The following is a 19749-nucleotide window of genomic DNA, read 5'->3' on the forward strand; positions in this document are numbered from 1 at the left end:
AGCTAGGTGCCAGGGTCCCACTAAATAAGAGTCATCCGAAGAAGTAGCTTTCTGAGGACAATAAAAAAAGAGAAGGAAATGGGCCAAGAAAAGAGATGTGACTATCTTTAGCAAAATGTATTTCCTTAATAAATACACAAAACGAATGATCATACTTCAGACCCCCTCCCCCCCACACACATAAACCCCTCAATGAAGTCAGTAGGAACGAGGCTCTTACTTTTTCAGCTGAAATGTTTGTGTGATATTCCAAGAGCTTGAGGAGAGCGATGCTTCGAGAACTAGACAATCTGGAAAAATGTGACTGTTAGACACATGATAGATACTACATGAAATAACTGTAAAAAAATAGTTGAGTTGAAAGCTCATGTGCCTTCCACTGTTCTCTACATGGTACGCACCTTCTCTCATACATTCACTCACACTTTTGACTGATAAAGATAACTAGATTTTGTCCTTCCGTAGCACCCTTCAGCTGAGTTATTCCAAGACTTTATACACACTCATCAATTAAGCTTGATGCCACCAATGCATGGCATACAAAAGTAATGTTATTGTCAGGATACAGATAAGGAAATGCTACCTTAGAGCAGGGATATAAAATCATCTCCTGAAGAGCACACAGTGGTATGCTGGGTACAGACAGACCCCAACTTCAAGCTTTCTAACACAACAGACTGTTCTAATGCAAGAGACCCCAACATACCATATGTACTTCTCTCTCTCTCTGTCTCAGAGACTTGGTTTCAGAGTCTTCTTTTGTAATCTATGCAGTAGCAATTTTCATCCTATTTAAATCTTTTATGATTGCATGAGTCAATTTGCCATTATTTCAGCTAGCAATTACTATACCGACAATTCACTGGCAGCTGTGGAATGAAAGAGTATCTCCTCCTATGAGCAGAATACCACATCGAAAAAGTAGAGTTAGATATATACCACTTAAACCATGGTCCCTTTCATCTGTGTGCCTGCAGATGTGTATGTCTGTGAAATGAATGACTGTCTGAGATCAAATGAAACCCATGTGTGCAGACTTTTCTGGCTTCTCTACGCTAGGAAGTAGATAGCTTTTTAATCCGGGAAAGTTATACAGATTTAAAGTATACCTGCCTTGCAAAGGTAGAGAAAGCTTTGTCTTTATCACAGGCTGGCTTGTTCAGATGAAAACCAGCTTTGGCTACATCTACATTGTTAAATCAGAAGTATCTCCTACCTCCGTGTGTCAGCATGGCACTTGGGTGCTCACTGCAAAGGTCACCTGCACTGCTTGATAGAAACAGCCCTTGGGATTGTTCGTATGCTTAAATACCTTACTAAACAGATACCAAAGAGTCTGATTTTTTAATGCTTGAAGATGTGGATGACATTCTGAAATCCTTCAGCAATCACCTATTTGCATCTCCAGAAATCTGTGTATCTGCAGAAATCTGACACGTTGGGCACAAATTTCCTAAATCATTTGCTTAGGTCATTATATGAGAAGGGTCTCAACACATAGCTACTGAAAAATAGTATTTTACTAGGAGTAGTAAGTAAAAGCAAGGAATTTATCTGCTTCTGGTAGAGCTTGTCTTCTCTTTTAAGTTTGTATAAATACTTTAAGGACAACACTGTCAAATACAGTTCCCTGTTTTTTTCTGTTTTGAAATTAATGGAACCTATTATTTTTTGTATGGCCTGGGCTGACCTTTCAAAATGCACCAGACTGCACTGAGTAGCAGGTATTTTCAAAATGTTTTTTTCCAGAAATGATACCTGAAGGAGTTTTGCAAGTGCATCTTCTTGTGAGACTGAGGTCACTTTACATGCGGTACCATAAATACTCAACGTAACTCCCACACTTGCATTATCTACTAATATATCTCAGCTCGTAGGAGCATGTGAGTGGCAGTAATACTGGTGGGCACAAGCTAAGCTCACAGCCTTCTGGTTAACACTGTCAAGGGGCTCATCTTTGGCACAAAGCACAGGCAAGGCGAGCTGGCATTTGTAACACTATACTCTGAAAACCTGCTAACAGAGTAAGAGAAACCCCTAGTCCGAGAAGACAGAGCACCAAAACAATGTACTCCATAACTATAAAAAAGCACAGGTTTTGGTACTGGGTCAATAAAGGACCTTTTTTTTTCTTCTCTAATGTATTTTCCCCTCTTAAAAATCCACTAATAGTATTTATTAAAGACTGCTTAATAGATCAGAATACTCATGGATATCACCCTAGTTGTCACCCGCTAGTGACAAAGTCTTTTATTCTCGATTCCCAAATCAATATTAGACAGGAACTTGACACAACACTTGTATGATGCCAGAGATGCTTTTCCCTTACAAAGGCCATCAGATGAGCTCCTGAGATCCCAGTATTGCAAGGAACCTCCTTCAGAGCAAGGGTCTCTCAAAGAGAGAGCTTTTTGCAGCACTGAGCTCTTCAGAACAACAAGTCTTTGTAAGTTCTGGTTAATATTTCATTCCTCTTTCTACACAAAGGTATTATAAGAGAATCAGATTCATGCAGAGTATTACATGTCTTTTGGGCTATATTATCTAGGAAAAGACAAAGGCAGCATTTATCTGAATTTTCTGTTTCCTCTTCAAGTCACTTAAGAGCACATACTATCCTTGAGCTTGCTATCTTTGTCCCTCAGTTTAGATTAAAACTCTCTTTTGTATTCTATCATAAGCAACTTAAAAAAGGTACAAGGTTGACCTATATTTAAAAAGCTTTGTGCTTCTATACAGACCTTTGAAACAATGCAAGGGGGATGTTTTCCTTCTATTAGTCAAGTAAGACTACTGTGAAGGATTATGATCTGATCTTTGAGACCAAAGCCCAGAGGTCAGCTGAAATGCCTAGACATTCAGTAATTTACCACCTCATTCTAAAACTTGTAGTTGCCCATAAGATGCACAAAACAGATCACGTGCAACATGCGTTCCATACAAACGACTCAGGTCTCTAATTCTGAGAACTACTGGTGAACAAAGTAGTATAAGAATTACTGCAAAATGATTCAACCAATAATTCAGAAAGATGAATGAAATCAAGTCAAAAAGATGTACCAGACAAATTACGCTTGAACCATGTATTTTTCTGCTAATCTTCTGCATGGGACAATCACTTTCTCACAAGTGTCTAAGTTAGGTTGAAACAATTAATTGAATGTTAAGATTATTTATTGTACAGATATTAATAGTCAGATTCTTCTCTTATTTATGCTAGTACAGTTTCCTACAAAACCAAACTCTGTTTGCAGATGAGAGAAGGGTTAAGATGGGTTAATTTGTCAAGGCAGAGCATGGGACCAACACTGCTTCCATAGCTCCAGCCAGCTTGATGTTCTCTGAAGCTATCTTAAGTTTCCTTAGACAGTAATTAATGGCACCATGTAAATATACTCTTAAGGCTAAAACACCGCACTGCTACAGGCCAGACTGAAGAAGCTGCTTCTAGCCATAGGTTGACATGTTTTATTACTTCTAGAAAGGATTCCATATTAACAAATCTTTAATTATCAAGAATAGTGTGAGTATACTCAAATCACTTGACAAAACATGAATATTTTTTTAAATGACATTTAATAAAAAGCATTATCTGCTCTCACACTCATTAGGCCTGTATTTATCCTCAGTTCTCCTTGGTAATAAAGGACAGTGAATAAGCATTAAATACGTGTAATAGTAAAACATACCATTATCAGTTATCACCAGAGCGGTTAGATTGCAGAAACAGGATGAATTTTTCAGCACTACATTTTCATAAAATATTTCAACAGGTTTTACAATTTTTATCACACAGGAAGTAAGGACTTTGCTTATGTTTGCAGCCACAGCAACCTATAGAACGATAAAAACAAGAATACAAGAGATTTCTTGTAATACTTGTTAAGTTGTCACCTTGTCTTTACAGAAAACTACAAATGATGAAATGTATAAAATGAAAATTTTTGTGGCAGAAGCAGACAATTCACTAGGTAGCCTCTCAAAGGAAAGGGCACCTCCCAACTGAAAACGCAATACAGAAGGACTCCTGAAAGGAACAACATTGCTTACTTCCAGAAATTAAATGGATCTGTAAGGCATGTTAGGGGAGCAATCTGGAATAATTTTGGATTTTAAAACAAGAGTCTTGCTATAACAGTGTTATATACTGTTATAGTCCCTTAAAAATATTTGAGCAAGGATGTACAAATCCTCAGAGAGAGACAACATTTGCATCCGTAACCAGTGCACTTAATTATGAAACAGAATTTGTCTTGTAATGAATTATCCTTTGTTTCTGGCTGAGAGCGCTTTACAAATATGATCACATTAGTGCATTCAATCGGGAAACCAGAAACAATAGCATGCAGATTAAGTGGCCAGTCACAATACTTGATAATCAAACACTCAAGGCTGTGTGTGCTGTGAACAGATACTGAGTAAATACTAATATCAAACACTTAAAGACACATTTGTGTTAGCATATGTGTCCCACTGAATGTTTTGTAACTTGTTACAAAGCTCAGAACTTACATAATGCACTTGATATATAGTCACTGGAAATATTAAAATAGCTGATAAAGTGATACAATGGAAACGTTGCTTTTGTCAGCACAGTGAATTTTTGACCCAATATCATGAAGTATAGCGTCAGGATACATTTTATAGGAGAGGAAGAGAACATCCATTCAGCTTACTGGGATTTCCAATACATTTGCCAATTGTTGAGATAAGAGGGACTAGTATATGAAACATAGTGACAAAAGAAGGGAAGCTGCAATAAGCGACAAAATGACAGATTTCAAGTCACAACAAACAAACAGGCATAAAACTGGGTGCACATACCTGATTTTTGGCAGGGAAATCTAGCAGGATTTTCAGATCTTTATCAGGTGCATGCGAAATGTTATACCAACCCTTTAAGCTGTTTGAACGTGTACAATTTTCTTTTAATGTGCACCTAGAAGTATACATAAAATTATACTAGCCTCCTTATTGTGGCTATGACTTCAGACACTGTACTTCAACTTATTTAATGTTATTGATTTTTTACAGGAACACTATTGATTTTTTACAGGCGTATGGTTATAACTGCAAAAAGCTTCAGGAAAACAATCAGTAAAATCTTCTGTTTATCAAAATAAATTACAATGCATTGATATATGCTCTAGGGTCCCATTTAAGTCAATGGGACTCAAGCAAGTATTAGAAGCTTGGCCAATAACAGTGGGCTTGGTAGCCTGGGATGGAATTCATCACCCCCAACTTGATTGCTTCATTGTACAGCTCTAGATCTGACCCCCCCAGTTCCCTCTACACTCAGTGGGGAGAAATATGCTCTTTCAGGGTTCAATTCACCTAACATATTTTAGATATTCATACAAAAATGAAATAAATCACACCATAGAAGCTGCTTGTTCTCTCCAAAGAGTGTAAGAGGAGATGGGGGTGAAGCTCAGATGTAGAGCTATGCTATGAATGTGTATAGTTGATGAGATGCATCCTCCTTTCTAATCTCCTCTGTTGACCACTGATGTGAATAGTAATCTTTCCCTTTTATGTCAGTGCACTTGGTTAAAACCACTGGGTTTGAAAAGGTAGTTCAAAATAGATTTCTCTGTCTTCAAGAATAAAATCTGTTTCAGAAGTAGGATGGCACGAAGTAAACAAAAATGTTATAGATGCCATATTGTAGGAAACATAAACTACACAAAAGAAAATTAAGAAAGAATGAGGAAACACTGGGATATACAAGTACTACAAAGATTATACATATTAAGAACATGATAAAATGAGAACATAGGCATACAAATTTAGATAGACAATCACCATATTTGAAAGGTGAATTCTTAAAATACTGTCTGCTGTGAACAGTTAATGAACAATCCATAGATTAACTCCAAGTAATTTCATAGAGCTAGCAATTAAAGACAAGTAAGTGCTAACTGCATATAGCTTAATATTTTAATATTAAGGTTGAATATATATAAATAAATGCAACATTTAATATAGTTTTAATAATACTACTTTTCTACCAAACGTAGAAGCACGTATAGCTTCAATCATGTGATCAGTGATATGTGCCTTGATGAACTATTCCCTCACTAAAAACTAGAAATGAGTACTACTTTCAAGGCAGGGGCCTTTTTCATGAGGAGCTCACTGTATAAATGTATTTCACAAACAATGTGTTTTCTCTCCAGAAGGAATAACACAAGAATGACTTTCAACAAAATGTCCAAAATAACCCCACAAACCATGGAAACCATAAAGCCATCTTCTCTGTAGATCAAGACACTGGCAACTGGAATGCAGTTAAGCACAAGGTCACTTCCTTTGTGGTCTAACTCAGGAAACTTGAGTTCCTGCTGCACAAGAACCTGGTGGGGCTTTGCATCTGAATATATTCAGATCATAACTCTATTGTAAGAAATTGGGATTATGCCTGACATATTTCAAACTGTTTGAACTAGGACAAATTTCAGTCTCATTTATCTCTCCCTTCACCTTACTGAGATCACAAAGGTCCATTAGCATCACAGTTTTAGAACCACAGAGGACGGGATCTGTCATCAACAGATGTGCATAAACCAGATGCTCGGATATGCACACATAGGTACATCACTGGCAGTGACGCATGGGAGAGAATCACAGAATCACAGAATCAACTAGGTTGGAAAGGACCTTGAAGATCATCTAGTCCAACCATTAACCTAGCACTGACAGTTCCCATCTACACCATATCTCTCAGCGCTATGTCGACCCTACTCTTAAACACCTCCAGGGATGGGGACTCTACCACCTCCCTGGGCAATCCATTCCACTGCCTAATAACCCATTCTGTAAAGAAATGCTTCCTAATATCTAGTCTAAACCTTCCCTGGTGCAACCTGAGGCCATTCCCTCTTGTCCTATCGCTTGTTACTTGGTTAAAGATGCTCATCCCCAGCTCTCTGCAACCTCCTTTCAGACAGCTGTAGACGGCGATGAGGTCTCCCCTCAGCCTCCTCTTCTCCAGACTAAACAACCCCAGTTCCCTCAGCCACTCCTCATACGACATGTGCTCCAGACCCTTCACCAGCTTCGTTGCCCTTCTCTGGACACGCTCGAGTAATTCAATGTCCTTTTTGTAGTGTGGGGCCCAAAACTGAACACAGTCATCAAGGTGCCGCCTCACCAGTGCCAAGTACAGGGATAAGATCACTTCCCTGTCCCTGCTGGCCACGCTATTTCTGATACAAGCCAGGATGCCATTGGCCTTCTTGGCAACCTGGGCACACTGCTGGCTCATGTTCAGCCGGCTGCCAATCAATACCCCCAGGTCCCTCTCTGACTGGCAGCTCTCCAGCCACTGCTCCCCAAGCCTGTAGCGCTGCTGGGGGTTGTTGTGACCCAAGTGCAGCACCCGGCATTTGGCCTTATTGAACCTCATACAGTTGGCCTTAGCCCATCGCTCCAGCCTGTCCAGGTCTCTCTGCAGAGCCTCCCTACCCTCAAGCAGATCAACACTCCCACCCAGCTTGGTGTCGTCTGCAAACTTACTGAGGGTGCACTCGATCCCCTCGTCTAGATCATCAATAAAGATGTTAAACAAGAGTGGCCCCAAAACCGAGCCCTGGGGGACACCACTCGTGACCGGCCTCCAACTGGATTTAACTCCGTTCACCACAACTCTTTGGGCCCGGCCATCCAGCCAGTTTTTTACCCAGCAAAGTGTTCAATCATCTAAGCCTCGAGCAGCCAGTTTCGCCAGGAGAATGCTGTGGGAAACGGTGTCAAAGGCCTTGCTAAAGTCAAGGTAAACTACATCCACAGCCTTTGAGAGACAGTCTATAGTTTCTGACAGGTTGAAGATCATAATGCTGAAGATGCAAGGCAACACACTTGCAATACCTGGCACTAAATAAGTGTATGCATTTCAGTGACACTAATATTAAAATATTAAAAAATAAAACTGTTTATAAAGCTGAATATTTAAAACTGTCCTAGGACAAAGTTATTTGCCTTCCTAGACTGCCTGAGGAATGCAAGCAGTGAACATGTTTCCTTCATCTACGATGAAGAATCTAAGAGTTTAATTGCAAAAAAAGGAGTGCCATCTAGGACCCAGGGTCGTGCTTGTCTTCATGCCAGGGAAAGATGTGTCCTGTGTTGCTCTAAATGCTGACCTTTAACACTCAAATAATGTGTTCTGGAGAACGGTCATTTCGTAGGAAGCAGTCACAGAGAGGGCAGTAGAGCATCTGAAGACCCTCAGCATAAATTCTCACACCTGCCCTGCACAGGCCAGAAGTAAATGAATTCCACTCATCTAAAGGTGAGGTTATTTTGTTATATCCCTATTTCTACACAATTGATATTGTTTGAAAACACATCAGAATGAATATAACTGATAAATACTATTTGTAAACCACATGGTTCTGAAAATTAACATACAGACTCAGACGACTACTAAGGCTGGCTTTCTTGGAAAGGTGGACTGGACCGGACCCTATACAAGAATGAAGCTATAAGGTATGAAACTCTACAATCAGATTTCAGACATGCATAGATATGTGTACAGAGAAAAGCAGAGTCAATATTTTTTTAAAATCTTTCACAGCAAGCTAGTTCTTTATACTACTAAAGATTTCTCTTCACAATTGGAATCAAGTTCCTCTTATTTCATTATGATAACATGATACCTATGAATACCAGTTCATTCGTATTTACTTAAGTCTCTGTTTCACTAATCTTGTATTAACTACAGATCCTCCTGAGTTTGCCCTCTCTGCCTTGCTAAAGCATACCGATTTCCTCATGAATGAGAACGTGGCTTCCGAGAAAGTTTTGGCTTCCTTTTCCACGGTATTAGCCCCTGAATGAAGTCCACAGATATCACATACACTGACCAAATTAAAAAGTAAGTCTGGTCATGTCAGATAACTACAACATATTGTGTTACTTCTGTATGGAAAATACATGTAAAATATCAGTGCCTTGTACTGGAATAATTTCAGCATACTCCAGGTAAATCTGATTCATCTATAGAAAATCTATAAAACTTAAGAGAAATCACACAATGCTATAACTAATTGTTTTGAATGATTGTAAGTGAAAAGGAGAATTTATATATTTGTCCCTATAGAAGAAAGAGCACAAATAGGAACAGTAGAAACATTTTGTTTCATTTTGTTTTCACTTGCAATAGGATGTGCAGGCTTTTTCATCAAAATACTGGATTTGAGTTCACACTGTCTTTAAAATGAAGCACTGCTGGTAAATTTTATTTTAAAAATGGAGTGCATATTTAATATAAAATTTATTTCCCAGTAAGAGTATAAAAGATATCATCGATCTCAAAATTATTACAAAATATATTGCTTTAGCGGACATGTATAGACTTTGATTAAAATACCGGGTAAAAACATGTCTTCCTCTTTTTCTAAAGCTTCACTCAGAGCTCTCGCTTCACAAAACCAAATACTTAATGATGCTAAATGTTTAACAGTGAAAAATTGTGTGGGTGTTGACCAGGATCCATATTATAGTAATTCACTTCTCCAAAAGAGTAAATTATTTCTGTTTCAACCAGATGGAAACTTTTGGTGATTCACCTCATAAACAGGGGGTTTACTGACTAATAACTGTTACTCGAAAACTCTTTATAAGGTAACTAGAAGCCTGAAAAGCTTAGCACTGAAATATACACAGTTTCTAATAAGGTAGCAAAAGAGTTTGAAGAAAACATGTTACAGAATAAACACCTACTCTCTTCTAATAGCTACCTTTGCAAACACAAAGTAGCAGGTCATCAGCAAAATCACCTTAACTTGAAACAAACCAAATTGGGTAGTATTAACCGTCTAAAAGAAGGTGACCAGTGGAATTCCTTAAAAAAATCAACCTTATAACTACTTTTGTTTAATGTTTTAATGACTGATAAAATGGCATAAAAGCAGGTTTACACTGTCAACATCTGCTGATGATACAAAGTTGGGAACATTACCATGCAGAGGAAGATGACAATATCACACAGGAAAACTTGGATAACCTCGAAATGGGATGACATTTCAAAGCATAAAGTACAAGAACATGTACCTAGAGGAACAAAAATCTCACAACCCATATGTGTTATAGACTGGAAACTCATCAGTTGGAAAGAAAACAAAGAAAGAGAAGGACCTGGGGGCACTATTTGATCATGGATGATTGTGGCCCATCAATGTGAGACTGTCATGAAAAAGACATTTGTGATCCCAGGACACACTACATAAGGTGCTTCCCGGACAGACTGATTAAACACCACTGAGCAAGGCACAGCTGAAACCTATTCTGTAATACTGTGACAGTCCTGGCCATCCTTATTTTAAAAGGATGCATAAACTTCACAGAAGGACTACTGGAGTGGAGTTAAGAAAGGAGTGTCTTATGTGAGAGTGTCTTAGTGAAGTTAGCTGTTTTAGCACACCAAAATGAAAGTGAAAAAAGACTGCTTTCACAAAAACATTGAGGAAGTAAGTGTGAGGGAGAGAGGAAAACCTATTTAAGCCAAGGTGATGTGAGCACCAGAACAAATGAGTATAACCTGTCCGTGAACACATGTGATGAAAATGAGCAGACAGATTTTAACCAGCAGAAAACATGAGACTCTCAGATAGCCACACAATCAGGGCATGGAGGACAAAAAGCATGTCTAAATTTAGGATGGTCCTTGATTACTTTATGAGTAGTGTTTACATGATGTGGTTGCTTGCAACTGCCAAGACTAGGCTTGATGATCCAGGAATTTCTCCAGTCCGGGCCAAAGACGTACAATAGCTTTCAAACCTGCTTCAAAGAAAGCAGCAAAACTAATGACTCAATGTCATCCCCAAATGTGAGGATGAAGTGTTTAAAAAGAAATTCTCCTCTAGCCTAAACCAAAGGCAGTGGTTCCAAAGCAAGGAACTATGAATACTGAAGACAACTGAGCACTCTTTCCCCATTCTAGCATGCAAGATGACTCCAGCTATTAAGAGGCTTCAAGTATGAGTATACAATTTTATCTCTCAATCAATCTGTAAAGCAAAAACTTCTGTTCTAAAACCAAAATAATTTCTTTTTCTTAGCCCAACATATATTTTATGGGTAGGACTTAAAAATCTGAGGGTTAACACGGTCTTTAAAAGCTGCAGAGCTCCTTTTCACATGACAATAAAGTGTCTCGCATTTATGGCTATGACTTAAAAATTCAGTAGATACAATCTTGATGCTGAATAGCCCCAAGCCAGTCAAAATGTACACTGACTAATAATGCATTGCTTTTATATCAAAGTCTAAAATACAAAAAATACCTTCGATTCAAAGAACACCACCCACAGTAGGGATCCTTTGCAGATAAGCATTCTTGCTCGGAAACGTATCTACTGCAATTTGCAACTGGTATTCTTCTCACCTAAAACCAAAGAATGCAATAACACACTGAATTAAAATAGCCTCCATAAACAGGGAAATTTAGGGTTACCATTAAAAATCTGACAGCAACCAAGCACAATCCCTTTGGGGAAGTTTCTTTATGGAGTTCACTCTGCCAGAAGACCTTTGGATAGAAATATGCAGCCTGTTTAACACACGCTGTATTTTGCCATCAGATGATGAAACGCCTCTGACAATGACAGTTTGGTTCTAGGACTCAAAGGCCAGCATGAACAGATTAATGCAAGAAAGACTGGTTAGCATAGTGAATAGATAACAATAGAAAGGAGGTATATTTTACAAATAATGCTCTGATTAGCAGAATACCATTTTCCTCTATCAGGACTGACATTTTTAAATGATTGATGAAGGTGCATCCAAAAATGCATGCGCAAACCAAAATGCATCTGTGTTTGCATCACCATGTCAGGTTACTGCATGTGCACACTAGAACAAACACATGCAACTACTTAGCATGCATGAAAATGCCATTTCAATAAGTAAATGTAGATAATTGTGGCTATATTATATGTAGCTATACTTGTACATTCAGCTCGAATATCCTAGCCAGCCATTTTCAGAAAAGGAAAGGAAAAAGAAAAAGAGAAAGCTGATTACAAATACTGAATACAAATACAAATAATTTTATTAATAACAATGTTAATTAATAATCTTAGTAAGAAAGATATTCCTAATTCAAACCATTTTACCAAATTTGCAAGAATTAGAAGTTCCTGTATTTTGTGAACAGCTACAAGAATACATGACTTTCTGCAAAACTGTATGTACCATTTTTTCCAGTCATATCTTGTAAAATTCAATTTATCTGAAGGTGTGTGAGGTAATCAGTTCAGAAAACAGCCAACATCATAGACTACTAGCAAGTTAAAAAAAACAGCGTAGAGGCCTTATTTAAGCTCCAAGAGATGATCAGAGAGAGGCATTTATTCCTAAAAAGCTGTTGTTCCTCTATAACAACTTGCTCTTTTACCAAAGGTCAAGAAAATTCAAATCTTTACTTTGAATATCTACATATACTTTTGTCAGAAATTTTGATTCCTTCTGCTTTTGTAATAGATGGTTTATATCAGCCAGGAATTCTCCTACCAACTTACACACTCTTTCAGACAGCAGGCTACAATGCTATGTTCGCCGCTGAAAAGTGATTTTATTGTAAATGAAGTGCTAGGTGAAATCCCGTCCAGCTAGAGATGGACAGCCAATCCTTATGTTTTCACTGCCATCTTCCCTGCTGCTGGCGAGACAAAGGAATTTGCTGAGTTGATGCTCAATAGCCCTGCTGCAGGATGCGCTGCAACAACTGCACCGGCACCTGGGAGCTGCTTTCTGCTTGACATGCAGCTCTGATGTGTTTGTGCAGTAGCTCCCAGTGACTGCTGAACTTCTTAGCCTCACTATGCATACACATTAATCACTTCTGATTGTGTTTTTGTTTGGGGTTTTTTTTTAGTCTATGCCTAACTGAAGACAATGAGAATTTTATGACTGATTTCAGCAGAACCAAGACTTCAAACCCATCTCTCAAATTAAGAGATTTCTCCACATTAGAAACTCCATAATTGACTAGCAAACCCTGGCCTATCAATACCTGGATTGCTAATTCAGAGGAAGCCAGTCTCCAAAGAGTCTACAAGTTTTGTTTGCTATCTCCAAGCTTGATTCTCCATGATGCCTCCAGGAAAAAGAGAAACAGAGACTCTCTCAACAGAATGACATAAAATAAGTATGGGATTAAGAGTGTTGCTGGATCATAGCAAGTGGGCAGCACCATGACAGTGGAAGCTCTTCCAAGCTCTGCAGAAGTGCAGGCCAAACTTAGACAGCATAACCAGATATTAAATGTAAAGCTGGTAACTGCAGTTTGCATATTTAAGGTCTAACTCTGACCCAAACTGATGCTTCACTTACAAAATCTTGGCAGAAATCCTTAAAGCAGCAGTTTATTTTATTGTTTTATTTAATATTGTGCTTACCTTATTGGCAGAGGACAGATAGATGTAGTTATTATCTACTGGATCAAGTCGAAGTTTGGGGAAAATGGAGGTTTCTTCCTTAATTTCATATAAAACCTCTGGGCAATTAGATTCCATATCCTCATTAAGAATAGCCTAAAACACATGAAATTAAATTATTCACAAGTCCTTTTATTGATCAGTCAGCACTTTAAACAAAAGCCTAATCCAAATAAAAGCCTACATTGGAGCTTCTGAGATGATTTACTGTGCCCTGATTCAATTCACCTACTGCACTGGTTCTCACACTGCAGAGATAAAGACCGCCAGAACAGAATTTCAACAAAATCCCTGTCAGATACATTTTGCACTGAATCTGGCACTGGTTTAGTGTATGAAACATCTCTCCCACCGAGTATCTTCCTGACTGACGCAGAAACTGAATGTGGAAGAGATGCCTAGATCCCAAAGTCATGTGTTAAGTACTCCTATGAATGAAGAGGAAAGTATTAGCCTTCAGAAAACAAATTAACATTCAGACACCCATAATGTAAAAAGGAACCTACACAAGTTACTGACTACTGTCTTAGGACACAAGTTTCTTTGTGGCTTCTTTGTGAGCACACATCTGAGGTGGTATTCCTTTTCTTACCTTGCCCAACTCTACAGTTTTCTGCCACCCTTTGCACAGAATTCAAGAGAACCAGAGACCACAGAAACTTTATTTTGCAACTTAATAAGCACACCGACCTTGATATAAGGTTTTCCATAAACATAACTAAACAAGGGAGATATGTTCATGATCTCCACTGTGCTAAGGAGACATGGAAGACTACAATTTCATTTTTCATTATCAAAAGCATAGTGAAATCAAATGGGCAAAAACTTTCCAAGCTCTCTACTATATTCCTCTCCAACTGCCTGCTTAATAAAAACCAAAAATGAGAGTCATCCTTTGCAGCGTAGACAGGAAATGCACATTCTTGCAAAACCCAGAAAAAACCTGAAACATAAAAGACTGAAGGGTTGAAAAGTTTGATAATGAGATAAGATGACTTTCACTTCCAGGTGATTGATTTAAGCTAGCATAGGTCATCTATTCAGAAGCTAAGGCAAAATGAATCTTGACTTTTCTCTCTAACAGACAGCTATTCACATCACACAGATAGGCTAACAAACAAATAAATATGCTTCCAAAATCTAACAATATTTAATATTTCTACTGGAAAAATCAAAGCAAGGAAGGAAACAAAAGACAGAGTAACTGAGAACTCCACAGTACATAAATTGATACTGTGGGCATTAGCAGTTTAATGAAATGTTTCCATGAATTTTAAGCAGGGTACATAATTGTTTTTGAAAGTTATCTTGTTCTCCAAGTAATGATACAGCAGTTACTTCACAAATAAACAAAAAACCAACAGAGATTCAGGGGATTATATCTGTTTATAATACAGTGCCTAAACCAGGAAACATTTACCCATTTGAACACAGCAGCAGCTGATGGATAAAGGAAGAACTGCCACATTCAGCTTACCTTCAGTAACTGTCCATCATCTGTTCCCAGAAAGAGAACTATCTGATTCAAAACAACTGTGCCATAAACAGCCACTAATCCAGAGTGAATCAAGGTAGGTAATTTCTTGATTGATTGTGCCTCCTGAAAATCAGATATAAGAGAAAGCTATTACAAAATCATTCACCTATACTGCAAAACATTAAGAAAAAGAAGAATCCCTGGAAAGATTCTCAGAGAACTCAATTTTAGACAATACTTGGGTAACACTTTAATTCTGACACAATTTCAGAGCAACATATCATTGGAAATGGCACGTGAAATGTGAAACTAGTTTTTTATACATGGCAACTGTTCACATCAGTGATAAAGATTACATTTACTGCAGCTAAATCACTAACTTCAGCAGGACACAGATTTGGTCTAACAGCAACAAGATACTTTGCAACAGAATTTCTCCTTCCTGGGACATCATGCCCTGGGCTTATTCTGAATTGCCTGTTCCTCTCAATGAAGACATGCTTTGCCATCACCTGGCTGCACCTACCACAAAGGCTACAGATACACTCAGCAGCCACTTTTAAAGGCATGCAAGTATTCTGGAGAAAGGAGGCACTTCAAACACACAACCCCCTTTGTGTGTGTGAGAGTGTGTGTGTGTGTGTGTGTGTGTGTGTGTAAAAAAATGTGGTTCTTCATCCTCCCCTTTCTGGTTTCCTGCTTTACACTACAGGAAGTTGAGACTTGTGTATTACGTAAATACAAAAATGAGATAAAGCACTGTAAAGTTCATGTTAGGGAGAACATAAATGTACCTGTGTGAACTTTAAAATCAACATGTTACCTACAATTCTCCATCTAAGTTGGAGGAAGTTGAGTGACAAACACGTGTAAACAGCTCATGAAAGAAAACATCATGCAGGAAATCCCTGTATCTTGCGGAAAGAAAAACCAAACCAAATAACCCCAACTGCAGACAATCGAGTGCTGAAAGTAAACCCTGATGTGTGAGAATAAGGTGAGAGATGTTCTCTGCCCTGAACTACCTACAAGCCCAGATATCTCCCTAGCAAGCAGTAACTCAGTTTTGCAGTCCCGTAATTGCCTTAAGTCAATCTCCATGGCAGATACTGCCAAAGGTGTGATCCCACCTGCTCTCCAAACAGGTGCAATTACAGCCAAGCATTACCTCCCTTTCCCCTCTAGTAGTATAACGCTTTGCAGTGAGCTTAGTTAAGGAAATGATGTGCCTAGAAAATGGTCTGTAAATCCATCTACCTACCTACCTAAATTGTCATTTGAGTCATTCCCCTCATCACATGAACATGTGGCTGCACAGACACCAGTGCTGGCACAAAGGAGCAGCAGGCATGGAGAGGTGGGGGGCAAGAGCTCAGGTGGGACCAGGTCCTTGGGAACAAGCCCCATAGGTCAGCCCAGAAACTCAGGTCAAGGATGGATTCCTAAACCTACAGGAACGCTCTGAGTGCAGGAATCTATTTCGCTTTAATGCACAACACAAAGTGTGAGAATGGACCATTAAAACTGACATTTTGTAGAAAGGTGAAGGCATTTCTCAAAGTTATGAAGCAAATCCATAACACAGTAACAGCTGAATTCAAGTCTCTTGCATGCTAGGTTGCTGGCTTAAACCCAAAAAGCCTTTCCACATAGAAATACATTTTTTCTGAACTGCAATCCTAAATCAATTAAAATCTTCTTCAGTCATCTGAATTATTTTAATTAGCTTGCAAGAACAGCCACTTGGAGTAAAAGAAGACTTGATTAACTTTCATATTTAAAGATACTATTTTTTTTTCATGCAGCAGGAAGACACGGGAACTGTCATGTACTGGCACAGAACTTCAGTAAAACCCACTTAGGCATGAGACTGCAGTACCATGGAGGTCTGTTTTAGATTACGGGGTGGGGAGGGAATGATTGCAAGCATTTTAAGGTGAAAAAAAGTTAACTCAGTTTTTTATTAGATCAGAGGGTAACGAAATTCCAGCACTGGTGCACACAATGAGCCTTCACTCAGGCTGAGGAGTGAGGAGAGGAAGCTTCCAGGCTTTCATTTCCACCAGAATTAGGATTTTTTTTTTTTTCCTGCAGTGCACCATGCAGTAATGCAAGAAAATGAACCACCCTAGGTTCCTCACAGACTCTGTACAATAAGATCACAGAAGAGGAGAGGACTCACCCAGTCTCTGAAAAGCTTTGCTGCCAGATTTTATTTTGACCCACATACCAGTAAAATAACTAGTGTCATATCAGTGCATCCTCCTCATCTGACTGAAGAACCAGTACTGACAAGTGTGGAAGCCTCCTCCCCTTGCTCTGCTTGCTAGAGGGAGGGTCAGTGCAACATTGAGCTAATACAGATAAGAGGGGGAATTTAGATGGTGGGCAGTCACAACAAAAATTGTCTTCTCTTTTTTGCAACCTATTTCTCCAGCTTGCCTGTTCTCTCCAGGGTGCAGCTGCTGCTTTCACCCTTCTATCGTCCCTTTTCCATGTGCATTTATTTTTTTACCAAGCCCTTTTACCTCTTCCACTGTGACTAATGGTGTTACAGCACTGTAGGGCCTTCGCAAGCTTTTTCTTTCATAGCTAAATCCATCCTTAAAATGCTTCTACAGTCTAAACTTCCTTTATACTTGAAGAACCACTCATCTCCACGTTCATCTATCTGTCTATCCTGTACCATTTTCAGGGTCATATAAAAACAAGAAAAGCAAAAGAAAAGACAATACTACTCTAGGAGACTTTTCTTTTCTTTTAGTTCTTCAGTTCCACCCTTTGTTCTGTTCTATAATCCCCCCATATCTTCAAGTGCATAGGTAAACCTAGAGATCTCCCTAATTAACTTGCATTTTGCTTTTAAGTTCACCCCACTATGCTGTTTGGTTATTGGCATGAAAGGTATTTATACTCATTTTCTATTTTGCATCTCATTTTCAGATTTATCTCTGCATGATTCCAGCTGCAGCAACCATATTCACACTTCTACTTTCTGTCTTGATTTCCTTCTGATTATTTCACATTGCGTGCCTCAGAGGGAAGGGCAACATTTTTAGCTCACGCAGCACTCATCATATTGCAGCTGGCCAAAAAGTAAAAAAAAAACATTTGAGCATCAGAGTGAATGAACAGATGCAGCTATACAAAAGGACACAAGACTTGTGTGAAGCATATAGCAATAGTCAACACTGGCACAATACATAGATGTTTTTCCTAGAGGGAAAAAAAATCTGGAATCTCATTCTTCTTTCTTAACTTCACCACCCATCAACCACCTGCATCAATTTTTGTTATATCAGAGGGTAACTGGTACAAGCAGCAAGCCCTTATTAGAGCTAAGCAATGACGAGACGAACTGTTCCAAAATTTTAGTTCCATGAGATTTTTTAATTTGTGCACTGCATAGCAATGCTAGGTGGACAAACCATCCCAGGCAATCAGGCTGCAAAAAATCAGGGAGGATGACCAGGAAACGAGAGGGTCTTCACAGAGACCTTGCAGAGGCAAGATTCCGAGCCTCATGATGCAAGGCATGAGGGACAGTCAGAGGCTATGCTTGAGCAAGAGGTTGATGGAGACTCCTGAGATGGGGGAAGCTAGAAATTTGTGACTTCTTGCAGCATCAGAAACACTCCTTCTCTGCCCTCAGATCTGAGTTTACAGAATTCATAAAGTGTCCTAATAACCAATGAGGGAGAACAAGCTCCATTAAGGGAGGCTTTGAAACCAGCTGAGCTTGAACAGAGTATTAGCAGAAAGCAAGAGAAAGTGGTGGGTGACCATGGTTGGAGACTCCCTCCTGTAAAAACTGCTAAACCGTCATGCTATTACAACAGGTTTCTTTTTTTTTTCTCAGGGGCCCCAACCCATTACATTGCAGAGAGACTGACAATGACTTTCCATTCCTTGGATCACTACCCATTGTTGCACATCCACATCGACACCAAAGACATTGCCTAGTGCAGACCAGAACTACAGAGCTCTGGGGGCAAAGCGAAGGGGATGGGACCCCAGGCTTTGTTAACCCTACGGGGTCAGTGAAGCGTGATGCTCTTCTGGATTTGCGACTCACAAACAAGGAAGAACTGCCTGGAGATGTGATAATCAATGGCAGCCTTCACTATAGTAAGTATTAACTGAGTTCAGGATCCTGAGGGCAGTGAGGAAATAACAGCAGAGCACAGAGCTGAAGAGCAGGCTCCAGCTTGTTCAGGGAACTGGTTAATGGGATCCCCCCGAGAGGCAGCTTTGAAGGAAAATGAAGCTCACGAAAGCTAGTAGGTCTTTTAGGACAACCTCCTCCAAGCACAAAACTCAGGGAAACAGACAGATGTATCAGCAGATGGCTCCTAGTTAAGCAGAGAAGTCATGATTGAACAACAATGCAGAAAAACAGTATGGAGGTGGAAGCAGGAACAAGCAACTAAGGAGGAACTGCCTGGACGTGTAGGGATGGTGTTAGGAAAGTCCAAGCTCACCTGATGTTGAAACTGGCATGGAATGTTATGGGCAACAAGAAGAGCTTCTACCACCACACGAGCAACAAAAGAATAAACAATGAAACTGCACGCCAGCTGATGAATAGGTCAGGTGATTTACTGACAGTGGATGCAGATAAGGCTCTGACTTCACCGGCAATGTCTTATGGTTCTTTGTACCTACAGAGTTCAAAGAGGAGAGAAACTACCAGTACTGGAAGAGGATTAAACCAGGCATCTCTTAAGAAATCTCAGCTTACAGAAATCTCAAGGAAACCAGATGGGATCTGTAGGAAGAAGCTGAGAGACTGTCTGATGACACTGCGAGGCCATTCTCTCATAT

The 19749-nt window shown here is 39.2% G+C and overlaps 1 protein-coding gene across 1 annotated transcript in view; it reads right to left on the bottom strand.

The window, feature by feature from the left end:
- PLXNC1 (plexin C1) overlaps positions 1–19749 on the bottom strand; it is a 72848-nt gene that overhangs the window by 45947 nt on the left and 7152 nt on the right. The window contains exons 2-7 of the mRNA XM_074827056.1: positions 14926–15048; positions 13410–13544; positions 11295–11395; positions 4825–4939; positions 3690–3834; positions 221–290 (exon numbers count right to left, since the gene is read on the bottom strand). Coding sequence (XP_074683157.1) covers positions 221–290; positions 3690–3834; positions 4825–4939; positions 11295–11395; positions 13410–13544; positions 14926–15048 — 689 coding nt within the window. The remainder of the gene's footprint in view (positions 1–220; positions 291–3689; positions 3835–4824; positions 4940–11294; positions 11396–13409; positions 13545–14925; positions 15049–19749) is intronic.

Source organism: Strix aluco, chromosome 5, assembly GCF_031877795.1.
Source record: "Strix aluco isolate bStrAlu1 chromosome 5, bStrAlu1.hap1, whole genome shotgun sequence".
NCBI classification, from domain to species: Eukaryota; Metazoa; Chordata; class Aves; order Strigiformes; family Strigidae; genus Strix; species Strix aluco.